Below are 25916 nucleotides of genomic sequence, written 5' to 3'. Positions count from 1 at the left end.
CCTCGGAGAGTAACTTGGTATTCCAAGCTGATTTGGAAAACTCAGAAATAGGTAATGCTTTTGTAGCACAGGTTCAGCAGATTCTAGAAGGGTAACTCCTCATCTTCTCCTCCCTGAACAAATCATCGTGAAGTCATATACATTATATATGAAACAAAAGCAATAAACAAAACATACTGAATTTTCTCTCTAGCACCCAGGAATTTAGGTGTACAGCAAATGTACTTTCCTTCCCCGGCAGAAAACTAAATTACATACAGATTAAGTTAGGTGGAGGAATAAATTTCATCAAAACTGTGTTGGATAATCTAACTTGGATGTTGAAGTCAACAGCAGCTGCTATGGATATGGTATTAGAGTGGACAAATCCAAGAGATCAGTTCACGTAGAAAAACAGAAAAATCACGAGATAACCTCAAAAGACTTCCTTTGCACTATTTACCAGATGTGTTTCTCTAATAAGCTGTTTAAAAACACTCTAGGTTTTTTTAAAAGCACTTTCGTATTATGCCTGTGATGCCCTCAATAATCCTGTGAGTAAATACTAGTTTCATTTTGTGGGGAAGGAAGACCGCTCAAAGGGTTGAAATACATATTTGGGGCAAACCAGCTCGTAGTAGCAGAAGCAGAAGCAGGAATAGAATGTGTGTTTCTCTCTCCTGTGGCAGGGCTCTTTCTGTGATGCCGCAACCGTCTCATTACAGGACTTCACTTACTTAGCACATAGTAGGTATTGATGAATGCTGAACAAATTAACAGTGACATGTTAGATAATCACCAGGAATAGGGATGAAGCACTGGGGGAGTTACAAGAAAAGATACGAACGGGAGGAAGATGAAAAGTTATCACTGCTATTAGCAAATAATTTTGGTATTCTCCTTTAATCATGAAATCGAGGTAGAGATTTTAAAAACTGGGGTAAGGATACTCAGTTCACATTTCCTAAATAAGGAGAAACTAAGAAGGCAGTATTTCTTCTTTGAGAGAAATACATTTAACTCTCCAGCAATAACCTTGCGGAAGCCAGTTTTTAACAAAATAGGGGTAGCCCTGTATTAAGCACTACCTGATTTGTGCAGGAAAAGTCCATAATTAAAATGGCAGGCTTGACTCTTTGCTTTAATCATCAGTGTGAGTTTTAGGTCATTTTAAAAGTATAAAAAGGGATTGTGTGGCAATCAATTCCTTTTATTTGTTCTTTCTTTTGTCTTTGTCACTTATGTAAAAATAGAAAACAAATTATAGCTACCTTATAGCTCTCACAAGTCAGAATAATTTAGTTTCAATAGACTTGGTGATACTGTTTAAACCTTGAAAGTTAATAAACATGGATTTGTAGAATTAAAAATATTGAACTATTGCAGTGCTACCAACTCACAAAATTAAAGTTTTATAACCCAAAGTCGAAGACTGTATTCTACAGTTTAAATATTTCATATCTGACATTTTCCAACTTGACAATGTGAAGTCTGATTTTGATTTTTCAATCCAATATGAGTTTGGGAGTTTAATTCAAAATCAAGATAAAACCACTTCTGAGACTACCTTCTCTTTCTGTTGTTCCCTTCTTACTGTGCAGTGTATTTTTTCCTCTCACTTGGGAAACAAACTTTTCTAGCTAATGGTGTTGTACATACATTGGACAATGCTCCGACTAGGAATTAACCAGTATCCATGTATTGCTAACGAGTAAAAACCTTGAAAATTAGAGTCTCTAATGTGGTTAGTGTATGACCAGATTTACCTATAAATTACATTCCAAGAAAACGCTTTTTTAATTTTTTAAATACTGTGAATTACTCCAGAAGCTCTACAGAGGTGACTGTAAGCAGAGACAGGAGTTGAAAAGTTGGGTCATGTGGTTCTGTGAGGTCTTCCCTGAAGAACCTCAAGGGACAGGCCGTGACTTTTCATGCCCTGGAGTTACTTCTGTTAGTTGGTGGACAGACGAAGTCACGTGGTGGTAGGGTTGGTTTCTTGCTACTCAAACGTGGCAGCCAGACCCCTAATTTTTCTCTTTGCAAGGCCTCTGGAATCTATTAGAGACATTACGCACATCACAAAGAGACTTCTACATGGAGAAATAAACGGTCTGAAAAGGCCATCAGGGTTTACATAGAACTTAAGGGGATTTCTCACTTAAGTGGTATTCCTCTTTGAGAGTATCTGGTGAAAGTATTGTTTTTTTGCTGTAAGGAAATTGGATAAATCAATATAAATCAATACAGCTTAAGGTTCCAGTTGGATCTGTGGACAGAAATGATGATCTCCACATAAATATTGGTGCCATTTTGTGCGGGCCTTAGATGTGTCCAAGGGACATTTATATTTATTAGCTGTGTATAAAATAGAGGGCGGGCTTACCTCTGAGGACACTGAGAAATAAGTGACAACAGATCTTTGACATTCTAACTGCTCCCTCCCTTCTCACTTCCTTCCTTAGAATACAGATGGGAAGAGCCTTCTAACTATGCAATCTTACCAGGAGAGTAACTACTAAACTCGAATTCTTTCCTAAGTTCCTTTCACCAAATTGAAAACTTTTGGGGGGACTTCTTGATGGTTGTTTAATTAAGACTGACGGAACACAAACTCCAATTCAGCAAGAATCTCCTTAGATCCATTCTGTTGTCAAACTCACTTTCTGAGTAAATGAAAAGACTAACACATATCATTTCTTAGATAATGTTTTAATATCCTGCATTGAGTAAAACTTTTTTTTTTTTAAATCAAGTCACAATGGTAGGGAACTCCGCGCGGGGCTCAGGGGTTGCAGATGGCTGCATTACTCTAAACGTTCAAGCTTGACTGACCCATTTCATCAGCACTGTCAGAGCCTTGCACTGATACATGTTGACAACATTTAATCTTAAAAAATTGAAAGAAATGAATTAATATGCAAATTTCATCAGCTTTGTAATAAAAATGTCCTTGAAAAAAAACACTGAACATGACCCCCGAGGAATTGTGTGAATTATCCCAGCTCAATTCTTTAAGTTAGTCAGAGGTACGCGGGTCCGCAAGGAAATCAGTGCAGATTTGACTTGGAAATAATTATGATGAAGAACAAAACACAAGCAGGTTGAATAAATGTAACAACTTGGGAAAAAGTCTTAGTCCTGTTTGTTATTCACTTTGAATTAACAGGATTAGGTTGGGTTTTTGAAAATAAAGGAACACCACTGTGTAATTTCAACACCTAAGTAATGTGAAAACAATATTTTCTTAACTATCAATTTTAGTGCATATTAAAAATCACGTTTGACAAAATCAGATATTTTTGGAGGGAGATAATAGAGAGCAGCTTTTTGGCAGAAGAGAGGGTTATATAGGAGTTCTGAATTGATCATTTTGACAAAAATGTGTGGTCAACCAACTTGTAATACAAGTAAGACTGACTGATTTTTGCTGATACTGAAGTGACTAGTTATTTCATTGATATCATTATATCAATTACCAAATTGATGGGATCATGTAAACATACTCTCTAGACGTGAGTCTGATTTATAATAATCTGCACACGGGCAAGTGGAAGATCAATGCTGAATTACAAACTTAGTCCAGAAAATCAGTCATCTAGGTGGGCATGCAACTGTAGCTATCTGCCTGTAGTCTGGACCCCACTATAGGAAGCAATAATGGGGCTGGCCATAACAATGGAAAATTTCTATGTAAAAGTTCAAGTTTTTTAATGTCCCTAAAAGAGATGTGAATGTTAACAAAGGAGCCTCAATGATTAAACAAAACAATACCAAGCCAAAAAAATTGGTATCAATAACAGCTTATCAGAGGTCACACTGAATGAATGAATGAATGGTTTGAGGATAGATATAATTTTCTTTTCCCAAGTAAATTCTCATTAATTTAAATAGATGTATAAATATCAAGAGAAGACATGTGGTTTCATGTCAACCCTTTGCATCTTTGTGCCACAGGGTAGAACTGTTTTCTCCATCACTCTGAACCCATCCAAGCTCTGGAGTCTAAAGGATTTGCCATAGCCTCAGCCTCTATTCTTGGCACTGCTGATTTTGCCAAGGTGAAGTCTACACAAATTAAATTCAAGCTCTTTTTAAGATATCCATATGATTTCACTGATATGTAGTATATAAAACTGAAAATAACAAAAGAACAAGACAAACAAATGAAGAAAACAAAAACTCATAGACACAGACAATAGTTTAGTGGTTACCAGAGGGTAAGGGGGAAGAGGGGTGGTAGATGAGGGTAAAGGGGATCAAACATATGGTGATGGAAGGAGAACTGACTCTGGGTGGTGAACACACAATGTGATATACAGATGATGTATTACAGAATTGTACACCTGAAGTCTATGTAACTTTCCTAACAATTGTCACCCCAGTAAACTTTAATTAAAAAAATAAAAGATATCCATGTATCTTCAACGCTGGTTTAAAAAAATAGAAATCACACCAAAAAGTGACAGTCTCACATAAAGACCCCAAATAAGGGTTGGTAACGATCTGCAAAACTCCAGCTAGTCTTTTAGAGGCTCCAAAGCCTTATAACTTTCCTGATTTCATATATCCTTAGAAGACTGGGGCACTACGATATAGACTTTGCCCAACCAAATTAATCTCCTCTGTAAGCTTTTGTGGTTCTCTACAAAAGGCTTTTAAGTTTCTCCTTTTCTTTTCTTAATCTACCATCAGTAAAATCCCACTTTTATAGTGCCCTTTGCACCTGCTTGCATAAAATGAATAACCCAACAGTTTAATTATGCACTATTCTATGGGCTGGGAAGAGATATAAAGTTGCAGATAGAAAAAAAGACTAAACCCCTTTTTTGGTATCCAAAATTAATATATGTCAAGCTCAGGGTAAATCTTAATCTTTTCAAAACATTTTTCTAAAATAGATGTCCTTTTATCATCTGGCATATCAAGACCCGTTGGAGGGAGGGAATGGAAAAAAAAAAGGCATTTGGTTAACATGCTGCAGAACAGCACTCTCTTTTCCACCTCACTTCAGGCTGTTCTGGAAAGATCTGAACAGTTGTATAATAATGAAAAATGGGCAATACTTGTGGGGCATTGCCTGTGCTCACACACCTCCGCCCACGCATTCATCATTCTGCAGGTATTGTCAGTGAAAGTTTAATTGCATAAACACTCTGTAACTGTCCTGTCATATTTCTTGTCAGTCTGGATTCCCTCTCCGGGCTCACTATCTCACAAAACTATAATTGAATTGCTACCAAATCACAAGAGTCCCCCCACCCCAAATAAAATCTTTATGAATAGAATTTGTTTCCTATCAGCAGATTTGACAAATTGTGCCAGAGGAAGGGCCCTGGTGATAATTTTTGAGTTTATTCTCAATCTAGCTATTTGCTGAATGCTCTTATCTGTTTTTTTTTTTTTTAAAAATTTAAAGCCCCCGTGGGGGCTGGAGGAAGCATCCAACAACCCTAAGGGGGCTCTGTGGTAATAATTCTGCAGGACCCAAGGAAGCCAGTGGAAAAACGGGGAGATTATCTTCGCCCTACTGCGAAACAGTACCATTGGTAAATGAGACATACGGATTAATTTGGAATTAAACTGGGAATCTGTCAAAGCTAAGATTTCACCAAACTATATGAATTCTTAGTTATGAGATATTAAGTACCCCATTTAGTGAAGTGTTTATTCCATTAAACTTTCACTTCGTTTCTCCTTGCACCAAACCTTTCGGTGATCATTACTCATGTATAAGCTCTGAGCAGCCAGATTCTTTGACAGATTTTTAGGACCACAAACAAATGCAAATTAATCAAAGGCATGACATGCAATTTACTAAATATGTGATCATGAAATTTTAATGCATTTACAACATGGTGAAAGTATTAATAGTTTTTAAAAACAAATAAAACGCAATGTATCTGACGTGGAATGAGGATTATCTTTTGTTCTGTCTTTGTTTCATTTTCCATGCTTGTAAACCGTATCACCAACCCCTAGTTTCACAATATGAACTCTCAGCAAAGGCCAGAATACCAGCCATTCTCTTGTAAAATTCTCTTGCTGATATGGGCATGAAATAATGGCTCCTGGCAAATAACTCTTAAGTAGGACTGGCTTCACCCTGATTGACAACTGTCCGATTGTTTATGTTTTTTAAATGTGCTTATCAAAACCATGTAGGATTGATGGGTGTTTTTAGATGAAGTTATATTTTTGCAACAGACTTAATTTAGGACTAAGGTTAAGGCTTAGGATAAATGAGTGCATTAGATGATTAAAGAACATTTGTCTTGTGGGACGTTTAAGTCATTTATTTATGACACTTAAAAACAAGCTAGGAAAGAAAGCACCATGGGTTTAACGAATCAGTTTTATACAAATGTTAAACTAAAACTAATGACTTTATTAATGGAACTCCAAGATATGCTAGTTTACCAAATATCCAGAGGCAGAATCAAATGTGTCATGGAGGAAATATGATGAAAAAATATTGGAATTTTTTCAATCGCTCAATGCTATTAATATATATATATATGTATGTATATCTACCCACATGTACCTTCATCCCCAATATTTTTTTTAATTGCAGTTGTTCCTTTAAGGAGCTAGATCTTCTGCCTCTCTTTAAAATGCTCTCTCTTATTTTAAATAGTAGAACAAAGATTTTCTGACAGTAGAGGGATTTGGACTGTTGTGTTGCCCTGTGCTGGGTGTGATAAAATACCTTGTCAGGGGCGACTAGATGGCTCAGGGGATTGGTAATGGGATATATAGAGCTTTTCACCCATAGGGCATTGGCTTGAATTTTGTCCAGGTTGGCAGTGACTACAAGTCATTAACATTTCATGACTGCTTGGTGGCCTATGTGAAATGAGTTTCTTAATTTACTTTTTTAAGTCCGTATATAGTACCGATGGCCAGGGCATCTGGGTATCGCTCTTGTTTTTACAGAAGCATCCCACCAAATTTACCAACACTTGCTCTGTTTATTAAAGAGATGGCTGGACCCAGTGGGGTAGACTTCATTCTTTATGATGTCACAGTTTTACCATTGTTCTTACTGGTGTTTTTATTCGAAGAGAACAAGTGAGAGGCATTGCCCAGGAGACTGACATTTTTATATCAAAGGCACATGATATTTTAATAAACCATAAAGAGGAACAGCTTTGAACCGTATGGGAATTTACATCTTAATATTTCACGATCAATAGCATATGTAATTTTGTAATTTTCAAAATTTTCCAGATTTTATTACCAATTGACAAAAAAGTGAGAGTGGACAGATGGCATCATCAATCCTAATTATGTGAAAGCTTGAGACTTGCATAATTTCTAGAGTATTAACCATTAGCTCCTGGCTAAAGACTGGCCACAAGGTACACTGCTATCTTTTCCTATTTTACTTTCAAATCATCATTTCTTCCTTTCGCAAGGCCTCTTAATAACTCTTCTCAAGGTCCACTCACTCTCTTCTGGATCAAAAAAATGGCCTCTTGAATGGTTTCCTTTGCTTCCAGACTGCTTTATTCGACATCTGGCACATTCTTGCAAAAATAAAGGATCAGGTATTAAGTCCAGTGAACATAAGTTATCTGCATATAGGAATTAGCATAACATCAGGAGGGCTATTCTAACAGATCAGCCTAGAAAGTTGGAGAGCGCCCCCAGCTGGTGGTTTTAGGTAGGGGTTAGAAAGCTGTTTTTCATGGATACTGAGAAGCAGCTTGGGGAAATGTTAAAGCATAGAAATTTGGGAGCCAGGCTGCTTGGGTTCAAATCCTAGGCTAATACCTGTATGATTTTTCCAAGTTTTAAAAACATTGTTCTTTTTTTTTTTAGTTCCTTCATCTGTAAAATGGGAAAAATAATGGTACCTTCTTCATCGTATTTTGTGCATATAATGGGCTTAGCAGAGTGTCTGACACTTGGGGACCATTCAATGAATATTAGTAGGTATGTGTAAGGGATTCAGGAGTCCATAGGTAGTTGTATAATATGACCCTCAGTGGGAGGACCTTTCCAAATTCAAAATGTTATTAGTGATAAATAATATTTTTATTGGGTCACCGCTCTGTTTAATAATGAGTTCTACTGAGAACTCCTCACACCGATCTCAGATGCTTTTCCCTGGCACTCCGGCTCCGTCAAGGTCTGGCTCCATCCTGGTTAAGTGTGCAACGTTGCCTCAGCGAGGAGGACAGGGCTCCTTCCTGTCTCTCAGTGCAGCATCCTCACTCCCACTGTGCTACGTGTGATAGGTCTCTGGATGGTCGTCTCTACTTCCTTGCTCTTTGGTTGGTTTTCATGCGGGGCATACAAGTAATCCCTTCGCATCAAAGCTACCCATGATCATTGAGCCTCTCTCTGATTTCTTACACTCTTTGCCATTTTATGCCTCAACTGAGGACAGCGGGACTATCGTTCTTATTTCTCTGGTTGTTGATTGTGTGTAACCTTCTACTGATGACGATCAGTTTTCTAAAGGCAGATGTCACAGCTTCTAGCTCTTGTGTTCTCTGTGAGAACCTAGCAAAGTGCTCCAAACAAAACAGACCCTAGGGCCACAGTCTACGCTGCTGTGGGGTTAGCCTTTTACCATCTCTAATTTTGATTTAGGGTCGTTTTGAAAAAGAAATTATTCAAATATGCGTATTCTTGTAACTGGAACAGATAGGTAACACATAATACAAGCTACGTATTAATATCATTAATGTTATTAGAGTATCTGGAGTAAGTTATGCCTGAAATAGAAAAGGCTGAGTCAGTTCGTTTTTCCAAAACTAGCATTTCCTGAATTTCAGTTAGTGAAATCAGCCCAATATAAGTGAAAGGGAGGCAGTCTGGGGGCACGTCCCATTCAGAAAACTCCTACAGAGTCAGAAAGATCAGTAGTCAGAGGAACTCATATTCCCGTGAACCCATCACGCAGCAGGCCATTTTTAGGCTAATTAAGCAAACAAACAAACTCAAAAGACCCCTTGACAATGGGCATCAAAGTCCCTGACAGTCATGGTCCATGTATATCAGGGCACGTCAAGACAACTGGCTCCCAAAAAACAATGTTCCTAGGCTGTTAATTTCAGGGCTGAAGTTTCAGACCCGAGACAGTTCTGCCAAGACTACTCATGGCAGTGGCCTATGACACAATCTACCCGACTCACACACCACAGTGCGCCGATTGTCATTAGCCCACTTCTGTGTAATGACCTGTCTCCTTCGCATGACGGTCAGCTTCTGGAAGGCAGGGAGCTTCCTCCCGGTTTCCTCAGTACGTCATACGATGTCTGACATAGGCCAGACATATGCTCAATGGATACTGAATAGTCTAGACAGTCCCTATTATCAGGTAGACCTGGATCGTGAATAAGAATTCACTTTGGTTAATCACAACTAGAGAAAAGACCCAAGTTGTTCCCTCTTTCAAGCTAGTATTGTCAACTAACAGGAGTGAGGTGATGTTTCCCACGGGTTCTAAGAAATCGTGATTGTGCGTCATGAGCAGAGGCCTCCAGGAGGCACCCAACCTCCCGTTGGACTCCACTGTTCTTGCTCTTTTTCCATCTCAGGCCTCCCTGGAGAGCCTGGTTCTGCAAGGGAGAGCCTGGAGAAACTGTACAGAGCCTGGCCCCGCGCTGGCCCAGGCAGAGCAGAGACCAAATACACAGAGACAATGGTGGCTGTGCTTCTGGCTGAGGAGGCATGCAGCTAATGGGGGCCAAAAGACTCAGGTCGGCATTTTGCCTATAATTGATTCAGATGCTACTGTTTACTGTCGTATAAGGAGTTTCGACGTAGGGATGAAATCAGAGGAATGCTTAGAGAATTTCAGTCCTAAGTGACAGACTGTATTAAAACATAAAGATGCTTTCACCCAATGAAAAATGTACATAATGGGATAGATTTCTCTCTGGACTTCAGAAGCCCTTTGGAGAAGCTTCCTCTGGTTCGATACCTACCAGGGTCCTATCTCTTTTCTCTGTCGAGCTCTTAGACCGCCTGCCTAATCCAGCCCTAACAGTGTACCCTTTACTCTAACCTTGGCTGCTAAACTAACCTGTGTGGATTTAGGGCAAGCGATTTAAGAATTTCCATCACTTTTCCCCCATCTGTAAAATCAGGATAACATGCTGACCTGCCTCAGAGGGACAGGGTGTGGATTAACTCCTACAATTAGTGGTTTCGGTGCTCTGCATACAACAAGCAGGATTTGAATACCAACCATTATCACAGTGGCCTGAGTATGCTTTGCTTCTAAAGTTTTATACTCAGGAATAACGGCTTGGTAAAGAGCTGACAACTGGAAGCTGCAAACTTTACACAGAAGCAATATTTCCAGTATTTTCCCCAAGCAATCATGAGTAAATTGCTCACTAGGGGTGGAAACGGTTTCCAGCCAGTTCTGCCTCTTCTGATCTGTGCACCCTGCAAAGCTCAGTCAATGCCAGGTGACTGATCCTTCGTAAGTCTGCTGTTTAGTGTAGAGGAAGAATTCAGAATAGTATAATTTGCACAGGGATGAAATTTCTGCGCAGTGGTATGTATTAAAAGCAAATAACTTGTGCTTTGTTCAAGGCAAGAGTTATAGAAACTATAATTTTTAATTATCCAATGACAAAGACAGCCACATTTTTTTTTAAATGGGGAAGAATGAGTCATCCATTAACAATTTGCCTTGGGTTTCATTTTAGAAACCTGAAAATGTACCCCTTATCACCATAGGTAAAGGAAAGTCAAAATTATGACCTAGAAAGCTATATAACAAAACTATTAAAAATAATGGGTTTAAAAAATTGATTTTCTAAACCTTCAATAGAAGATTTAGGAAAAAAAGGCTACATATAAACTGAGTGAGCCTATTGTGTATTCTGATAAGAGACCTGTGCTTCCATTATTGGACAAACCATTTGGTACCCTGTAAATACCATGATATAAATTTATATGAAAATGCACTCTTTTGAATTGCAACCACTGTGATCTAAATTTTGGGAAGGAAAGTTAGTTTCAGAATGGCATGCAGCACTAGGCTGAGATCCAACATCTTCACCGGAAACAAAAGGGAGGCTGCCCTTCTGTAGCTATGTGAGTCACCAACACAGATTTACTTGGGTCAGGGTGTTAAGCCCCAAAGGATACCTTATGCTGCCTTCTGGGAGCTGTGCATTCTGGGAGCTGGCCTAGAAGGGAGGAGCTCAGGTACTAAGCCAGCAGAGCCTGGGGGGAAAAAGAGATGTTACCTTACTTTTCTTTAGCTCCCTCAAGCAAGATCCTAGAAGTACAAGACAGCTTTGCCAATATTCTCATTGTACACAAAAGTGTGAGCATACACACAAATAGGTGATAAGTGTGCCTCAGCCTTACGTACCAGAAGAGAGCATCGGGAAATATTTATTCCCTACTGTGGCAGTTCCAGGTGATCTTGTTAAGCTTAGCTGGGGATAAAGGTGACATTTAAGAATAGCCTACTTTTTGCATGAAAAAAAAATGGTGCATCAAGATAGCTTTTTTTGGGGAACAGAAGTATTCTGAGTTTTGCAAAGCAGTCCCTATATTAGTACTGGATTAGTTTTGGAATATATGTATCATCTTCATTCAGGAGTGGCAAAAAGATTTTATTTCATTTCAAAACTAACGATGATATAGCTAAGGAATATAAATAATTTTGCATGTATAATATTCGGATCAAAGCTGAGTTTGTGCCTAATTGACGATCTCTTTGGGTTATGAAAAGATTCATTTTCGTTAGGTGGCTTTCTGACTGTTAGATTTGACACATTCATGTGCATATGGGTATTAACAGGAGGCAGGCCAGCTTGGGGTAAATGTCTGGATCATTGCTACAGCTCCAGTAGAGAGGCATTTCTGATTCAATCCATCAGAGAGGACCATGGTACATTATCTGATGAATTTATCTTTGCTTATATTGTATAAATATGGAAAGGAATTCAATGTGTGTCTACAGTTTGATAAACATTCAACATAAATTACACATTTTAATTTCATTTATTTGTTGGGGACTACGAAAAGTGGGAATTTCATTGCATACAAACTGCCATTCAGATTGAAGAATTAGCAGTTTCCTGAAAAGGTATATTAATTGTAAGAACAAAATTCATTTCTGTCTCAAGTGAGTCACTATGGGTTGTATTGGGTTTTAAAAAGGCAAAAGTAGAGGGCAGCTCATTCTCGTGACTATACAGTTTGTATTTTATCCTTCCAGGGCATTCCAACATTGTCATCGAGAATAAATCAAGTGCTAAAAAACCTCCTATCTTTTGACAACTTGAATGTCATAGTTGCCACACTATTTATATTTAAAAGAACTCAGCCTGATCTTTTAGCATTAGCATGCAGGACAGTCTCCACGATATTATCTTAGCATATAATGACTCCAAAAAAATCTCGCAGAGATTAATGGTGATAACATAATTCCAGAAAGTTGCCACTCTATATGTAGAAATATATTGGCAATAAAAACCAGTCACTGTGTGCCTTTCCCCAGTAGGGGATCTCTCACTTTTCTTTGATTTTTAAAGGCTTCAGATCAATAACTGGAGTGACATTATTAACAGCTCCCTCAACACCTTGGCCAGCACTAATATTAAATCCATTACACCTTCTGTTTGACATTTGCAGTACAGCAGAAAGTGCTGTAGATACAGTCACATTGTCTGGGGAGCGTGGTTGCATGTGGGGTTAGTAAGATGGTTTCCCTCGCCTGACTTCTCAATTCAGTTCATTGACAGGAAACTTGAACCAATATTAAAAAAAAAAAAATCAAAGAATACTAACCCATCCCAACAATCCTATATTAGATGGTAAATAATCTACCCGTAAAAGTACATCTCATATCAAAGCAGTTTTTGAAACAAAATATTGATGTGATCCTCAGATAAACTTTTATGTTCTTTATTGTTATTACTAAACGTTTGTTACTCTAATTATATCACTTGTGAAAACTGTCTAATGATTTCAGAAGAATTGAGTTCTTGTAGAATCAGAAGCTGATCAAATTTATCACAGAACAGAGGCGTATGTAGAAACTGCAGATTATTTCCATTCTGGAAAATATTCAACTGCTTCAGTTTTGCTTGCCTTTAAAATATCCAGGACATGGAGTAGGTGTAATAGAATAAAGATCATACTACAGCAATGATTACCTTCACCTCCCTGTAACAGGCTAGACTTGCGAAACTTGAGAGAAAAACACCTCTATCGTAGACCACAAACGGTTAACCATGCTGCTGTAGTTATTCTTCACCAAAAGTACTGTCTCATACATTTTGCTAAATTGTCTAAATCCTGGTGCAGTATTGATTTCTCCCTCTAGGAGCTCACACCCATTCAATAAGCTGCAAGAACCTCTTGTCCTGGCTGAATTCCCTCTAAAGCAGGACCCAGGAACGTTACTCCTGGTAGTGGTCCTACAGCTGGGAGCTGAGTGTTAGCTAGTGGGAAACAAACCACTGGAGACAGAAAGGAAATTTTATGTTAAAGTGAGAAACATGACAGGGAAAGTTGCCTGTGAGGTTAAGTGGAAAAGCAGGCTACCAGAAGCACATAACTTATGATCTTATTTTAGCCAAACCAACCAACCAACCAACCAACCAACCAACCAACCAACCAACCAACCAACCAACCAACCAAAAACCCCTACTACAAAACTATATAAGTGTTTAGGAACAGAAACAAAACCTAGAAAAATTAATATATAGGGTATACACATGAATAGAGGTTATTTTAGGGTAGTGGTATGTTGGTTGGTTTTTATTCTTTGTTTTCTGTATTCTCTGAACTTTTTTACAATGAGCATGAATTAATTTTATAATTGGAGAAAAATCAACCTGTTTTAGCGAGGAGGAGGAAGGAGTAAAACAAGTTTACAACCTAACCTAAGGAATATTACTCTGCTTTCAAAATAGGGAGATTTTAAAAGTTCCTCCAGGATTTCTTGGAGGAGCTGATTTTCTGTTTAATAAGCATTTTAAAAAAATGCAGCATTGAAATTTATTAAAAGAAGAGGATAGCACTCATAATTCTAAGATTACAGAATCATTAAAAGTGGTGAAAAAGATACACGTAGATTTACAAAAAGAAAATGTACCATCGGGATGTCATGTTCCAGAGGTTCTGTGCTTCTCATGTCACAGGAGCCGGCAGGAGAGCACTGAGCCATATCTTCAAAAATGTTTGGGTCAACCCCTAACTGGGCACTCTAGAACTTTATAAATTTTTAAACAAGGCCACCCGTTTATTTTTCTCATACCTGCCATAAGACTTCTTTAAAACAAATATCATGTTACTAAACTATTCATAAATGTATATACATGTAAAATATTTATTTGAGATTGCAGTCAACAGATTGTTTTTTCCCCTCACTTTCTTGAAACTGGCTCAAGACAAGACACTCACAAGGCTGGCAGTTCAAAGAAATAGAATTCCTATTATGGCACAATATCACTGCCTTTTAGGCTTGTTTAGGCACTTATTTCCTTTTACCATAATGCCAAATGTTATTTAGATTTCAGTCATTTAGTAATGCTACACTGAACACATCAGGTCTTCTGAAAAATTTCATACCTACTCGTCCCTTCATTTTCATAATCACCACATATTGATATCCCTTTCTAACCAAATTACACTACTATTTAAAAAAGAATCTGTGTTTTACCAGAGTTCAAAAGATTACGATGCAAAGAACAATAGTCTTCAAATGTCCTTTTGTGCTATTAAGAATTAGGAAATCTTGTTAAAATTCTTTCAGCTCTTAAGAAACATAAGCAGCTTTGGGATATAGTGCTTGCCATGAACTTTCAACGTAATTCCCTTGGAGCAAAGCTTTAGTTAAAGGTAGCACCTACACTGCTTTTCAGAATTTGAGCAGTCAATCCTGATTGCCTTTTTGAGCCACAGATGGAAAATAACCCTACACCACAGACTTTTAAAGCAAGATACGTTTCCCATTCTCTAATGGTGAGAGAGACTCTCCATCAAAGAAGAGAAACCCTTCTTACAGGACTCTTGCTTACGAGCCCAAGTTGTTAAGAAATGTAGAAAGCAGGTTTCCATTTTACTCGTTAGGATGATGGCACAAGGAAGACTGGGAAGGCAGGGGAAAAAAACTCCAGCAAATTTTCAATCACACTTCAATGTTAAATGACAGAGTAACTTTAAAGGAGATGTGTTGTTCTCAAATCCAGAATTAAAGGATTTCCAGGGAGGGCTGCGTACTTACAGTGCACCTAGAGTTGTTTTATGCATACTGGTGCTTCATAGAAGGCATGGGGTTTATCAGAGTTCTTATACTCAATCCTAAACCAGTTTGATGTGTGACTCTTAGGCTATCTTAGCACAACTGGTTTGCAGGCTGTGGATTTTTTCCCCTCCTGATCAAAGTCTCTTCCGAGAGACAAGTTACCCTAACGTGTTTGCAGAATCATCAAGCTCAGTATGAATCAACAGTGTGAACTGGCTGCCAAGAGGACCTAATTCAACCTTAGGCTGCATTAACAGAAGCATAGTAGCTTAAACTGAGAAAGGTGACAGTTCCACTGCCTTGTACTAGTCAGAATACATCTAGAGGGCTGCACTCAGCTCTCAGGACCATATTTTTCTAGGGTCACCAACCAACTGAAACACAGCCAGGTGAGGGAGGCTGAGAAGGTGGAACATGCCATTGAATAATGGTTGTGGAATTAGGGTCGTTTGACCTGGAAAGGCGAAGGAAGGGAGGATTTGGTGTATCTGACTTCATATATTTGAGAGGCTACGATGGGGAAGAAGGAGTAAATATGTAATGTGGTCCAAGAGGGCAGACTTGGGATCAGAGGGGAGAAGTCGCAGCCAAGTAGATTTTGGCTCCATGTTAGGAATAACTTCCTATTAGAGCTGCTCACCAATGGAGTAGGAAGCCTGGATGTTCATCAGCTTCCTGTCAGGAGCAAGTTCCAGCAGAGACTGCAAGGCTATCTGTTGGTTTTGCTTTAAAGAGATGGCTGTATAGATCGGGAATTGGATTAAAGGACTGTTGAAGATCCTTCTTGAGAGTTTGTGATTCAGTCCACTTTCCAAAAGCCTTAGTTCATATGAAGGTTTATAAACTTGAATTCTTACACACTGAGTGTTTAAGAGCCATGCGCAACCCAGGTTCCCCAATCCAACTCCAGAATGAAAAGAGTAGAAAACTATTTTCATGTTCTGCTTCTCAAATATGCCCAGATATGAACATTCTAATGACTGAAAAAGCTCTCATTGATATATCTATTCAGTGAAGTCAGTCAGCTATGGTATTAGCATATATGAACCCCCCTCCTCCAACAAAATTTTCATTTTTATGGTAAAGGGTAGTCTTAAATACTCTCTTTTCTCATGCATGGGGCTTACTGGAGAAGGGTACTCACCAACCCTAGTGAGTTAACTGCAGCTTGCCCTACAAGCTGCAGTTAACTTAAATGACAAAACATGGATTGATTCTAGATAGAGCACTTCCAAAAGAGGCAAATGTGTTTTTTCCCTTCTGTGTGAGCAAACACACTGTGATTATTTCTAAGCAGATCAAATTAACGTATTTTCTTAGAAGTATGTAGAGTTATTTTAATGATAAGTTCTTCCATTTTTCTATGAAATGCTTTTGTGCTGTGAATCTGTTTTAAAACAACATATCACGCATCTTGAGAGTACAAAAATAATTTCCTAAGTAAGCAAATAAAACTTTGCACTTCAAATCAGGCCTTGATTCATTAAAAATCTTAAACTTCTCATGAGAAAAATTAACATTTAAACCACTGCTGCTTGGCCAAGCACTCCACCACACAAGAATATGAAATATCTCCTCTAAAAAAGTACAAAAAGGACAAAACCACAAATGTGGAACTTCAATTAATTTAAAGCCCCAATCAGCAAAGAATAAATCCTTCGCAGATCTAATTACCAGCGCTCTCGGAAGACCCAGGCCGACCAGCCAATCTTCCCCGTGTTTGAACAGCTTGATGAACTAGGGGACTGATGGATATCAAGTCATTTTGTTTAATTTATAAATGGATTTTCCCCTAATACTTAAATTATCATCAGTACAACACAATGAAAATGGGAACATTCTGAATGCAAAGTCTATAAGAGTCCTGGAAAGAATCCCAATGAGGAATGTCACCTCTGTTCATTCCTCTATACAATTGATCTAATTAAATACTGAGGGTGGAAAGGCAGTTTAAAATGTAGCCATTTCTGTTTTCTTTTTAGCCTTAATTTATCTGTTCACATCTTTCAAGTACCTTCTGATGCTAAAAAAAAATAAATAAATAATAATAAGGAACCGAGATTTCTGCAAGTCTCTACTATTTTTAATTTAGCACAAGCTAATATTCAAAGAGTCCCTGCCATAGATTTTGCTGAATAATAAATAAATGCATTACATTTAGCCATGGTAACAATAAAAGGCAGAGGGCTTCCCGAATCTGAACCTTTTCCTCCAGTAACTTGACAGAGAAACTAAAGGAACTAGTGCTTCCTCTATGTATTGTTCTATAGAAATTAGATCCCTGGATTACACTTATTAAAATGTCTCCTTATTTTCAAATACCTTCCTTATTTAATTACTGCATGAGACAGAAAGCTGCGTGGAATTGTTAAATACCATTAGACCTATTTATAGTCTCTTCACACTGGCAACTTGAGTGCAATTGTTGGCAAAGGTCCTGCCCACCAACCCACACACTGGGACTGCAATTCCCACCTGGCTCAGGGGTCTCCGACTGGGAGGAGGAAGATGCTGAGCTGGCTCCGTCCTCAGTGGTGCCCTGTGAGAGGAGACCCCGCCCAGGCGGGAGCTTCATGCCCAGCTGCTCTGCCATCTCCACGTGGTCCCCGGGGTGGACATAGTCAAAGACGCTGCTGCCTGTCAGCTCCACCTAGAGGGGGGAAGAGAAAGAGTGGGAAAGAACTGTGTCACAGGCTTTTCCATTTTCAAATTCTGCACCACCATGATTTGGATTCTGAGCAGAAAAGGAAATATATACGCAGTCCACAGAAGCACTCCTTGCTCTAAGTCGTTCTCCTCAAATGCGTAAGGATTCTTGAAATTGAAAGAAAAATCTTTTTCATGTGTTTACTTAGCAGTTGTTTAGGCCAGTGTTTTCTCATACACTGTTGTTTGCATAAAGCAAAACCATTCCGTGATATGTGGATGAGTCTGCCTTGAGTTCAGCTGTTTAATCCATACATCACACATCATCAATGCTTGTATGTTCCGTGTCAACAGGATGATTGACTGAACCCTACAGTTTTCTCATTGATAAATTTGGGCTTTGTATTGAAATAACCAGAGATAAGAGAACATTTTCTTTGAAGTACACAGATTTCCCAGATGCACATTTGTACGTATCAGCTTCTTTTTATGTAAATTTAAATGGGAGAAGGACTGCTTACAAATATATGCAGAGGCCTAATGTTTTCATTAAATATTACTCATTAGCTCTGTAATCATATGGAGAATTTCCCATGCAAAAGAGGTCAGCTGGGGTCTGAAGCAGCCATTTTTTTTTCTGCTAGTATCAGCTTGTTTTGCCTTCAATCTAATAAAATTCATGGTACAAATCTCCTTGAGGGCTTTAAAAAATGTTTTATTTTGTATACTCTTTGTTTTAGGCGGACTCTCAAGGCAGAGAATGAATATGAAATATCAGAAGAGGGCCAGCCTGAAATGGAGGCACTGCTCATTTTAATGCTGTCAGACATGGCCCCTGTCTGGTCCTGGGCTGTATGAGGGCAGAAGTGGCTGGTCAGGAATGGCCTTACGTCTGTACTCTTCTGATGCTGTAACTCTTACCTCCTTCCAAGAATAGCAATAATGCTCCTAAAATAGTGTCGTTGGGTTATAGGTACCATGACGGGGAGAGATGTGTCAGCCCCAGAACAAGAAAAAGCTCTTTGCTGGGTCACTAATGGGTTCCCCAGTCCTCTAGAATTTAATGGTCTCAGGCCAGCTATGATGTACCACAGAAACTGCCAGAAGTTCAGATGATCACAAGTTTCTTGGTGGATATTTACCTAAAATCCCTTCCTACCTCATTTGTCTTTCCTGTGTAACTGGCAGCATCGCTCCAAATTCTACCTGAGTGCCTGCACTCTTTTTCCTGCCAAGAAGAAAAGCGGGTGGTGGGCGAACTGTCACAGAGAACATAATACCCAGAGCAATAATTATCCCCAGAACTCCAAGTCCCAGTAAAATGATCACATCTACTCCCACCACCATTTGATTAAAATCTTAACAGGCTACACATCTTCAACATCTATCAATTAACAAAGGTATAGCCAGAAAAATGGGAGGCTAAATTCAGTTTGGCTAATAGCTATTCCTGAAAAAGGCTCGCATAACTTTTACCGAAAATGAGGTACTTTCTCTCTGTTATTAAATTACACTCTCCTACTGTATTACCCGACTACTGACTCTATCATTTTACAATAACTATTTTCTCCATTTGATATTGTTACAGAGCGGAAATCAGAATTCATAAGTGATCAGTTCCTACCCTCTGGGAGGGAGGGATTACATGGAAATAATCCCTTTAATGTGTGCCTTGCCTCTAAGCATTTCACACAGCAGTAAATGGGTAAGCTGACTTTGAGCAATTAAGAAATTAAATGAAACTAATAAAGTGTGTGTTTTAATATTTCTTGATGGTTATTTTGTTTGGGGATTACTGAATATGAGGAAGTCACTTTCATTCTGCATGGAGTCTAAGTGCAGCACTTCAATAAATATTTCTGTCACTTTTCTCAAACTCCGAGTCTTTCTTTAATACTGAAATGTGCCTTTTGGCACAGACCACCGGTTGTGATAAGATGACAACACAGGTAGGAGATACAACTGACTTTTAGGGGTGCTGGTTATTGAATATTCATGTAAGCCAATCTTATGGAGAGGAAGAGTAGGTCACTGTCTCCATAGCCTGATTTGCTGGGATGTGCAGGCATTTCTTTTCCATAAAATAATCTCCCTACTGTAGCACATCTAAAGTCAGACTCAGTCAAAGTGTCTATGGCACAGTGAAGACCTTATCCTCCAGTGACCTCATGGGGTCTTGAACCAAGATACCCCAAAGTCTAATACTGGCTGGCAAGGTTGACACTGAGAATTTAACCCTATCATACTTATCATGCATGTATTGTAGTCAAGGTCAAATGTAGAAGAAAGCAAAAATACCTGGAGTCACAAACCAACTTGGAGATCAGATTTTTTTCCTCCCTGCTGTGTGACATTGGATAAATCATTTAACCTCTCTGGGCTTCAGTTTCCTATTCTGAAAGGGGGCAGTATTGCTGCTTTGAAGGATTCTGGGGGGCATCACTCACATTGTATTCTACGTGGATGGCACCCCCTGTAGTACCACTCCATGGGAATGGTGCAAGGCAGCGGCCTGACAGCTGGGATGAAAACAAAAGTTGAGCTATCTGCCTCACAGCCTAATTTTGAATTCAATGAATTCAAAAGAAATGCATAAGAAGTCACTGTGTGAGAAATAAGCAGTGCAAACTGTCTGCTGTTGTCACTGCTGTTTGGTGGATGAGAATGGATGACACACAGACATGTATATTCCTGTGTAACTCTGGTGAGGAGTTCTTGGGGTTTGTGTGGTCATTTTGGGACATTGCCTTAATCAGCGGGGGGGAGGGGCAGCAGAGGCGATGCATGCTTAGAGCTTCAACTTCAACAATAACAATATTAGCAGATACCTACCATTATGTATAAGTACTTTGCATACTTTCCTTTAAATCTTCAAAGCAACCTTTTGAACTGGCATGATCATCCCAATTTTACCTCATCATCTTCATCACATCTCATATTCATCTATCACTTGCACCATTTTTCATGCTATTTTCACTTCACTTAGTTCAATTTTAGTGCTGGCAAAGACCTTCAAAGACACCCATTAATATCCCTTACTTAATAAGTGAAAACCTTTTGGTTTTGAGAAGTTGCAAGGCTTGTTCAAGTTTATCCCGCATTTAGAAGCAGGGCTGTAAGCCCACTGGCTAACTCTCAGTTCACTACCTTCCTCACTAAACCCTTGTCTGATGTTCCACAAATGACACACCCAAAGGGCTGACTGGGCAGGAAACTAGAGCCTTGCTAAAGTGACTCCTGCTCCATGGGGTCATTCCCTGCACAACACCTCATCTACTATAGTCACAACCTGTCAGACTGAGGATCAATCCTACCCACTGACATGTCAACAGCAATCAAGGCTCAACTAAAACAAGAGGGTGCACACACCCACACAAAGGACACCCATGGAGAACCTGGCTCAGGTGACTAGGAAGACTGTGTCACCATGCCCCAAAGGACACTTGCCACATAAGGTCATTCTGCCAAGACTAAGAGGTATAACATATCTAACTAATGCATAAAAACAAACACAGGGAGTCAACAAAAATGAGAAGACAGAAAAACATGTCCCAAGTGAAAGAACAGAACAAAACTTCAGGAAAAAAACTAAACGAAATGGAGACAATCAATCAGATACAGAGTTCAAAACACTGGTTCTAAAAATGTTCAATAAACTTAGGGGAATAATAGATGAACTCAGTGAAAACTTCAACAAACAGATAGAAACCATAAAAAAGAACCAGTTAGAAATAAAGAATACAATAACTTAAATGAAGAATACATTAGATGGAATCAACAGCAGATTGGATGAAGCTGAGGTCCAAATCAGTGATTTGGAAGACAAAGTATCATAAAACACCCAATCGGAACAGCAAAAATAATTTTAAAAAAATGAGAACAGTTTAAGATACCTCTGGGACAACATCAAGCATAATGACATTTGCATCATAAGGGTACCAAAAGGAGAAGAGAGAGAGAGAGAACAAAAACCTATTTGAAGAAATAATGATGGAAAACTTCCCTAACCTGGAAAAGGAAATAGACATACAAGTCCAGAAGGCACAGAGTCCCAAACAAGAAGAACCCAAAGAGGCCCACACCAAGACACATCATAATTAAAATGCCAAAGGTTAAAGACAAACAGAGAATCTTAAAAGCAGCATGAGGAAAGCAATTTTTTACCTACAAGGGAGCTCTCATAAATCTCATAAGACTGTTAGCTGATTTCTCAACAGAAAGTTTGCAGGCCTGAGGGATTAGCATGAAATATCAAAGTGATGAAAAGTAAGGACCTACAACCAAGATTACTCTACCCAGCAAAGCTATCATTTAGAATTGAAGAACAGGTAAAGAGCTTCCCAGACAAGAAAAATCTAAAGGAGTTCATCACCACCAAACCATATTACAAGACATGCTATTGGGGGTGGGGGAGCAGGAGGAGGAGGAGGAGGAGGAGGAGGAGGAGGAGAGAAAAAGATAAAAAAGGATGAATAATAAAATGGCAACAGCTACATACCTATCAATAATTACTTTAAATGTGAATGGATTAAATGCTCCAATCAAAAAAGACATAGGGTGTCTGAATGGATAAGGAAACAAGACCCATACATATACTACCTACAAGAACCCCACTTCAGATCGAAACACACATGGAGAGTGAAATTAAAAGGATGGAAAAAGGTATTTTGTGCAAATGCAAACAAAAAACAACCTGGTATAGCAATACTTATATCAGACAAAATAGACTTTAAACAAAGGCTGTAATAAGAGACAAAAAGGGGCATATCATAACAATACAGGGATCAATCCAATATAAGGATATAACTCTTGTAAACATTTACACACACAACACAGGAGATCCTAAATATATAAAGCAAATATTGACGGACATGAAGGGAGAGATCGACATTAATATAGTCATAGTAGGGGATTTTAACACCCCATTGACACCAATAGATAGATCATCCAGACAGAACATCAACAAGGAAAGAGTGGCCTTAAATGACACATTAGAGTAGATGGATTTAATTGATAATTTTTGAGCATTTCACTTCAAAGCAGCAGAATATACATTCTTTTCAAGCACAGATGAAACATTTTCCAGGATAGACCAGATGTGATGCCACAAAACAAGCTTCAATAAATTTAAGTAGACAGAAATCGCATCAAGCATCTTCTCTGATCACAATGATATGAAACTAGATATCAATTACAAGAAGAAAATGAAAAAACGCACAAACACATGGAGGCTAAATAACATGCTACTAAACAATGAATGGGTTAAACAATGAGATTAAGGAAGAAAAGATACCTAGAGACAAATGTAAGTGAAAATAAAATGACTCAGAATCTATGGGACACAGCCAAAGCAGTTCTAAGAGGGAAATTTATAGTATTACAGGCCTACCTCAAGAAACAAGAAAAATCTCAAATAAACAAACTAATCTTACACCTATAGGAATTAGAAAAAGGAGAATAAACAAAGCTTAAATGAGTAGTGGGAAGAAAATGATAAAGATCAAAGTGGAAAAAATGAACTAGAGTCTAAAAAAACATAAAAGATCAATGAAACCCAAATCTGGTTCTTTCAAAAGATAAACAAAATTGGTAAACCTTCAACCAGACTCATCAAGAAGAAAAGAGAGAGGACCCAAATAAATAAAATAAAAAATTAAAAAGGAGAAGTGACAACTGATACAACAGAAATACAAAGAATTATATAAAAAAACTACAATTACATGCCAACAAATTGGACAACCTAGAAGAAATGGATATAATCCTAGAAAGATACAATTTTCCAAGACTGAATCAAGAAGAAACAGAAAATATGAACAGACCAATAACTACTAAAAAAATCAAATCAGTAATAAAAAAACTCCCAACAAAAGTGCTACACAAGATGGGTTCACAAGTGAATTTTACCAAACATTCAAAGAACTAAAACCTATCCTCAGAGTAGTCCAAAAAATTGAAGAGGAGAGAAAGCCCCCAAGCTTATTTTCAAGGCTAGCATTACTCTGATTCCAAAACCAGACAAAGACATTACAGCAAAAGAAAATTATAGGCCAATATTCCTGATGAACATAGACACAAAAATCCCCAACATAATCTTAGCAAACTGAATACAACAATACATTAAAAAGATCTTACACCATGATCAAGTGGGATTTATTCCTGGGATGCAACATTGGTTAGATATCTGCAAATCAATTCATGTTATATACCACATAAACAAAATGAAGGATAAAAGTCCTATGATCATATTGATGCAGAAAAAGCATTTGATATTTTTTGAGTATTTCACTTCAAAGCAGCAGAATATACATTCTTTTCAAGCACAGATGGAACATTTTCTAGGATAGACCACATGTTACACCACAAAACAAGTCTCAATACATTTAAGAAGATGGAAATTATATCAAGCATCTTCTTCCATATCAAGCAACAAAATCCAACCTCCATTTATGATAAAAACTCTCAGCAAAGTGGGAATAAAGGGAACATACCTCAACATAATAAAGGCCATACATGACAAACCCACAGCTAATATAATACTCAATGGTGAAATGTTGAAACCTTTTTCTTTAAGATAAGGAACAAGACAGGATGCCCACTTTAACCACTTTTATCCTAAAGAGTTATCCAAAAATCTATTAGAACTAATAAGTGAATTCAGTAAAGTAGCAGGATACAAAATTAATATTCGGAATTCAGTTGCATTTTTGTACACCAATAATGAATTATCAGGAAAAGAAATTAAGAAAACAATCCTATTTATAATTGCATCAAAAAGAATGAAATACTTAGGAATAAATTTAACCAAGGAGGTAAAAGACCTGTACTTGGAAAACTGTAAGACATTGAAGAAGATACAAGCAAATGGAAGCATATACTGTGCTCATGGATAGGAAGAATTAACATCATTAAAATGCCCATATTATTAAAAGCAATCTACATATTCAATGTAATCTCTACCAAAATACCGATGACATTTTTCACAGAACTAGAAGAATTGAACCTAAAATTGATAGGGAACTGCAAAAAACCCTGAATAGCCAAAGCAATCTTGAGAAAGAACAAAGTTGGAGGTATCACTCTACCTGATATCAAAGTATATTACAAGGCTACAGTAGTTAAAACAGCATGGTACAGGCATAGAAAGCAACACATGGATCAATGGAACAGAATAGAGAGCCCAGAAATAAACCCATGCCTATGTGGTCTTTTAAACTATGACAAAGGAGGCAAGAATATAAAATGGGCTAAAGACAGTCTATTCAGTAAATGGTGTTGGGAAAACTGGACAGATATATGCAAAAAAAGAAAATACACTAGACCACTTTCTTACACCATTTACAATAATAAACTCAAAATGGATTAAAGATTTAAATGTAAGACCGAAACCATAAAACTCCTATTAGAAGAAAACACAGGTAGTAAACTCTCTGACGTTGCTCTTAGTAATATTTTTTCTGATATGTGTCCTCCGGCAAGGGAAGCAAAAGAAAAAAATAAACAAATAGGACTACATCAAAATAAAAAGTTTTTCACAGAGAAGGAAACCTTCAACAGAACAAAAAGACAACCTACAGAATGGGAGAAGTATTTGCCAGTGAAATATCTGACAAGGGGTTAATATCTAGGAAACAAACAAATAAAACAGAAACAAACACATAGATACAGAGAACAAATTGATGGTTGCCAGGTGGGATGGGGATTGGGAGACCAGGTAAAAAAGGTGAAGGGATTAAGAAGTACAAATTGGCAGTTACAAAATAATCATGGGGATGTAAAGTACAGTATAGAGAATATAGTCAGTAATATTGTAATAACTGTATGGTGTCAGGTGGGTACTAGATTCATTGGGGTGATCACTTCGTAAGTTATACAAATGTCTAATCACTATGTTGTACACCTGAAATTAATGAAATGCTCTATGTCAACTGTAATTGGAAAAAAAAACAGAAAAGGACAGAGGAGCTCAGAGGTCCCTGCTCAGCCTGTGTACCTGCAAATGTGCTACTCGAGAGGTGGTAGGTTAAGTCAAGCTGACTTTGAACCAAATATTGGC

The 25916-nt window shown here is 38.1% G+C and overlaps 1 protein-coding gene across 10 annotated transcripts in view; it reads right to left on the bottom strand.

The window, feature by feature from the left end:
• The window catches only part of NPAS3 (neuronal PAS domain protein 3), an 848147-nt gene that overhangs the window by 103531 nt on the left and 718700 nt on the right, over nucleotides 1-25916 (bottom strand). For all 10 annotated transcript variants that reach the window (XM_033109513.1, XM_033109503.1, XM_033109504.1 and 7 more), the window contains one exon: nucleotides 17693-17867. In XM_033109513.1, coding sequence (XP_032965404.1) covers nucleotides 17693-17867 — 175 coding nt within the window. The remainder of the gene's footprint in view (nucleotides 1-17692; nucleotides 17868-25916) is intronic.

Source organism: Rhinolophus ferrumequinum, chromosome 6, assembly GCF_004115265.2.
Source record: "Rhinolophus ferrumequinum isolate MPI-CBG mRhiFer1 chromosome 6, mRhiFer1_v1.p, whole genome shotgun sequence".
NCBI lineage: Eukaryota > Metazoa > Chordata > Mammalia > Chiroptera > Rhinolophidae > Rhinolophus > Rhinolophus ferrumequinum.
The sequence above is the reverse complement of the archived record's forward strand: the minus strand, read 5'-3'. Positions and strand labels throughout refer to the sequence as shown.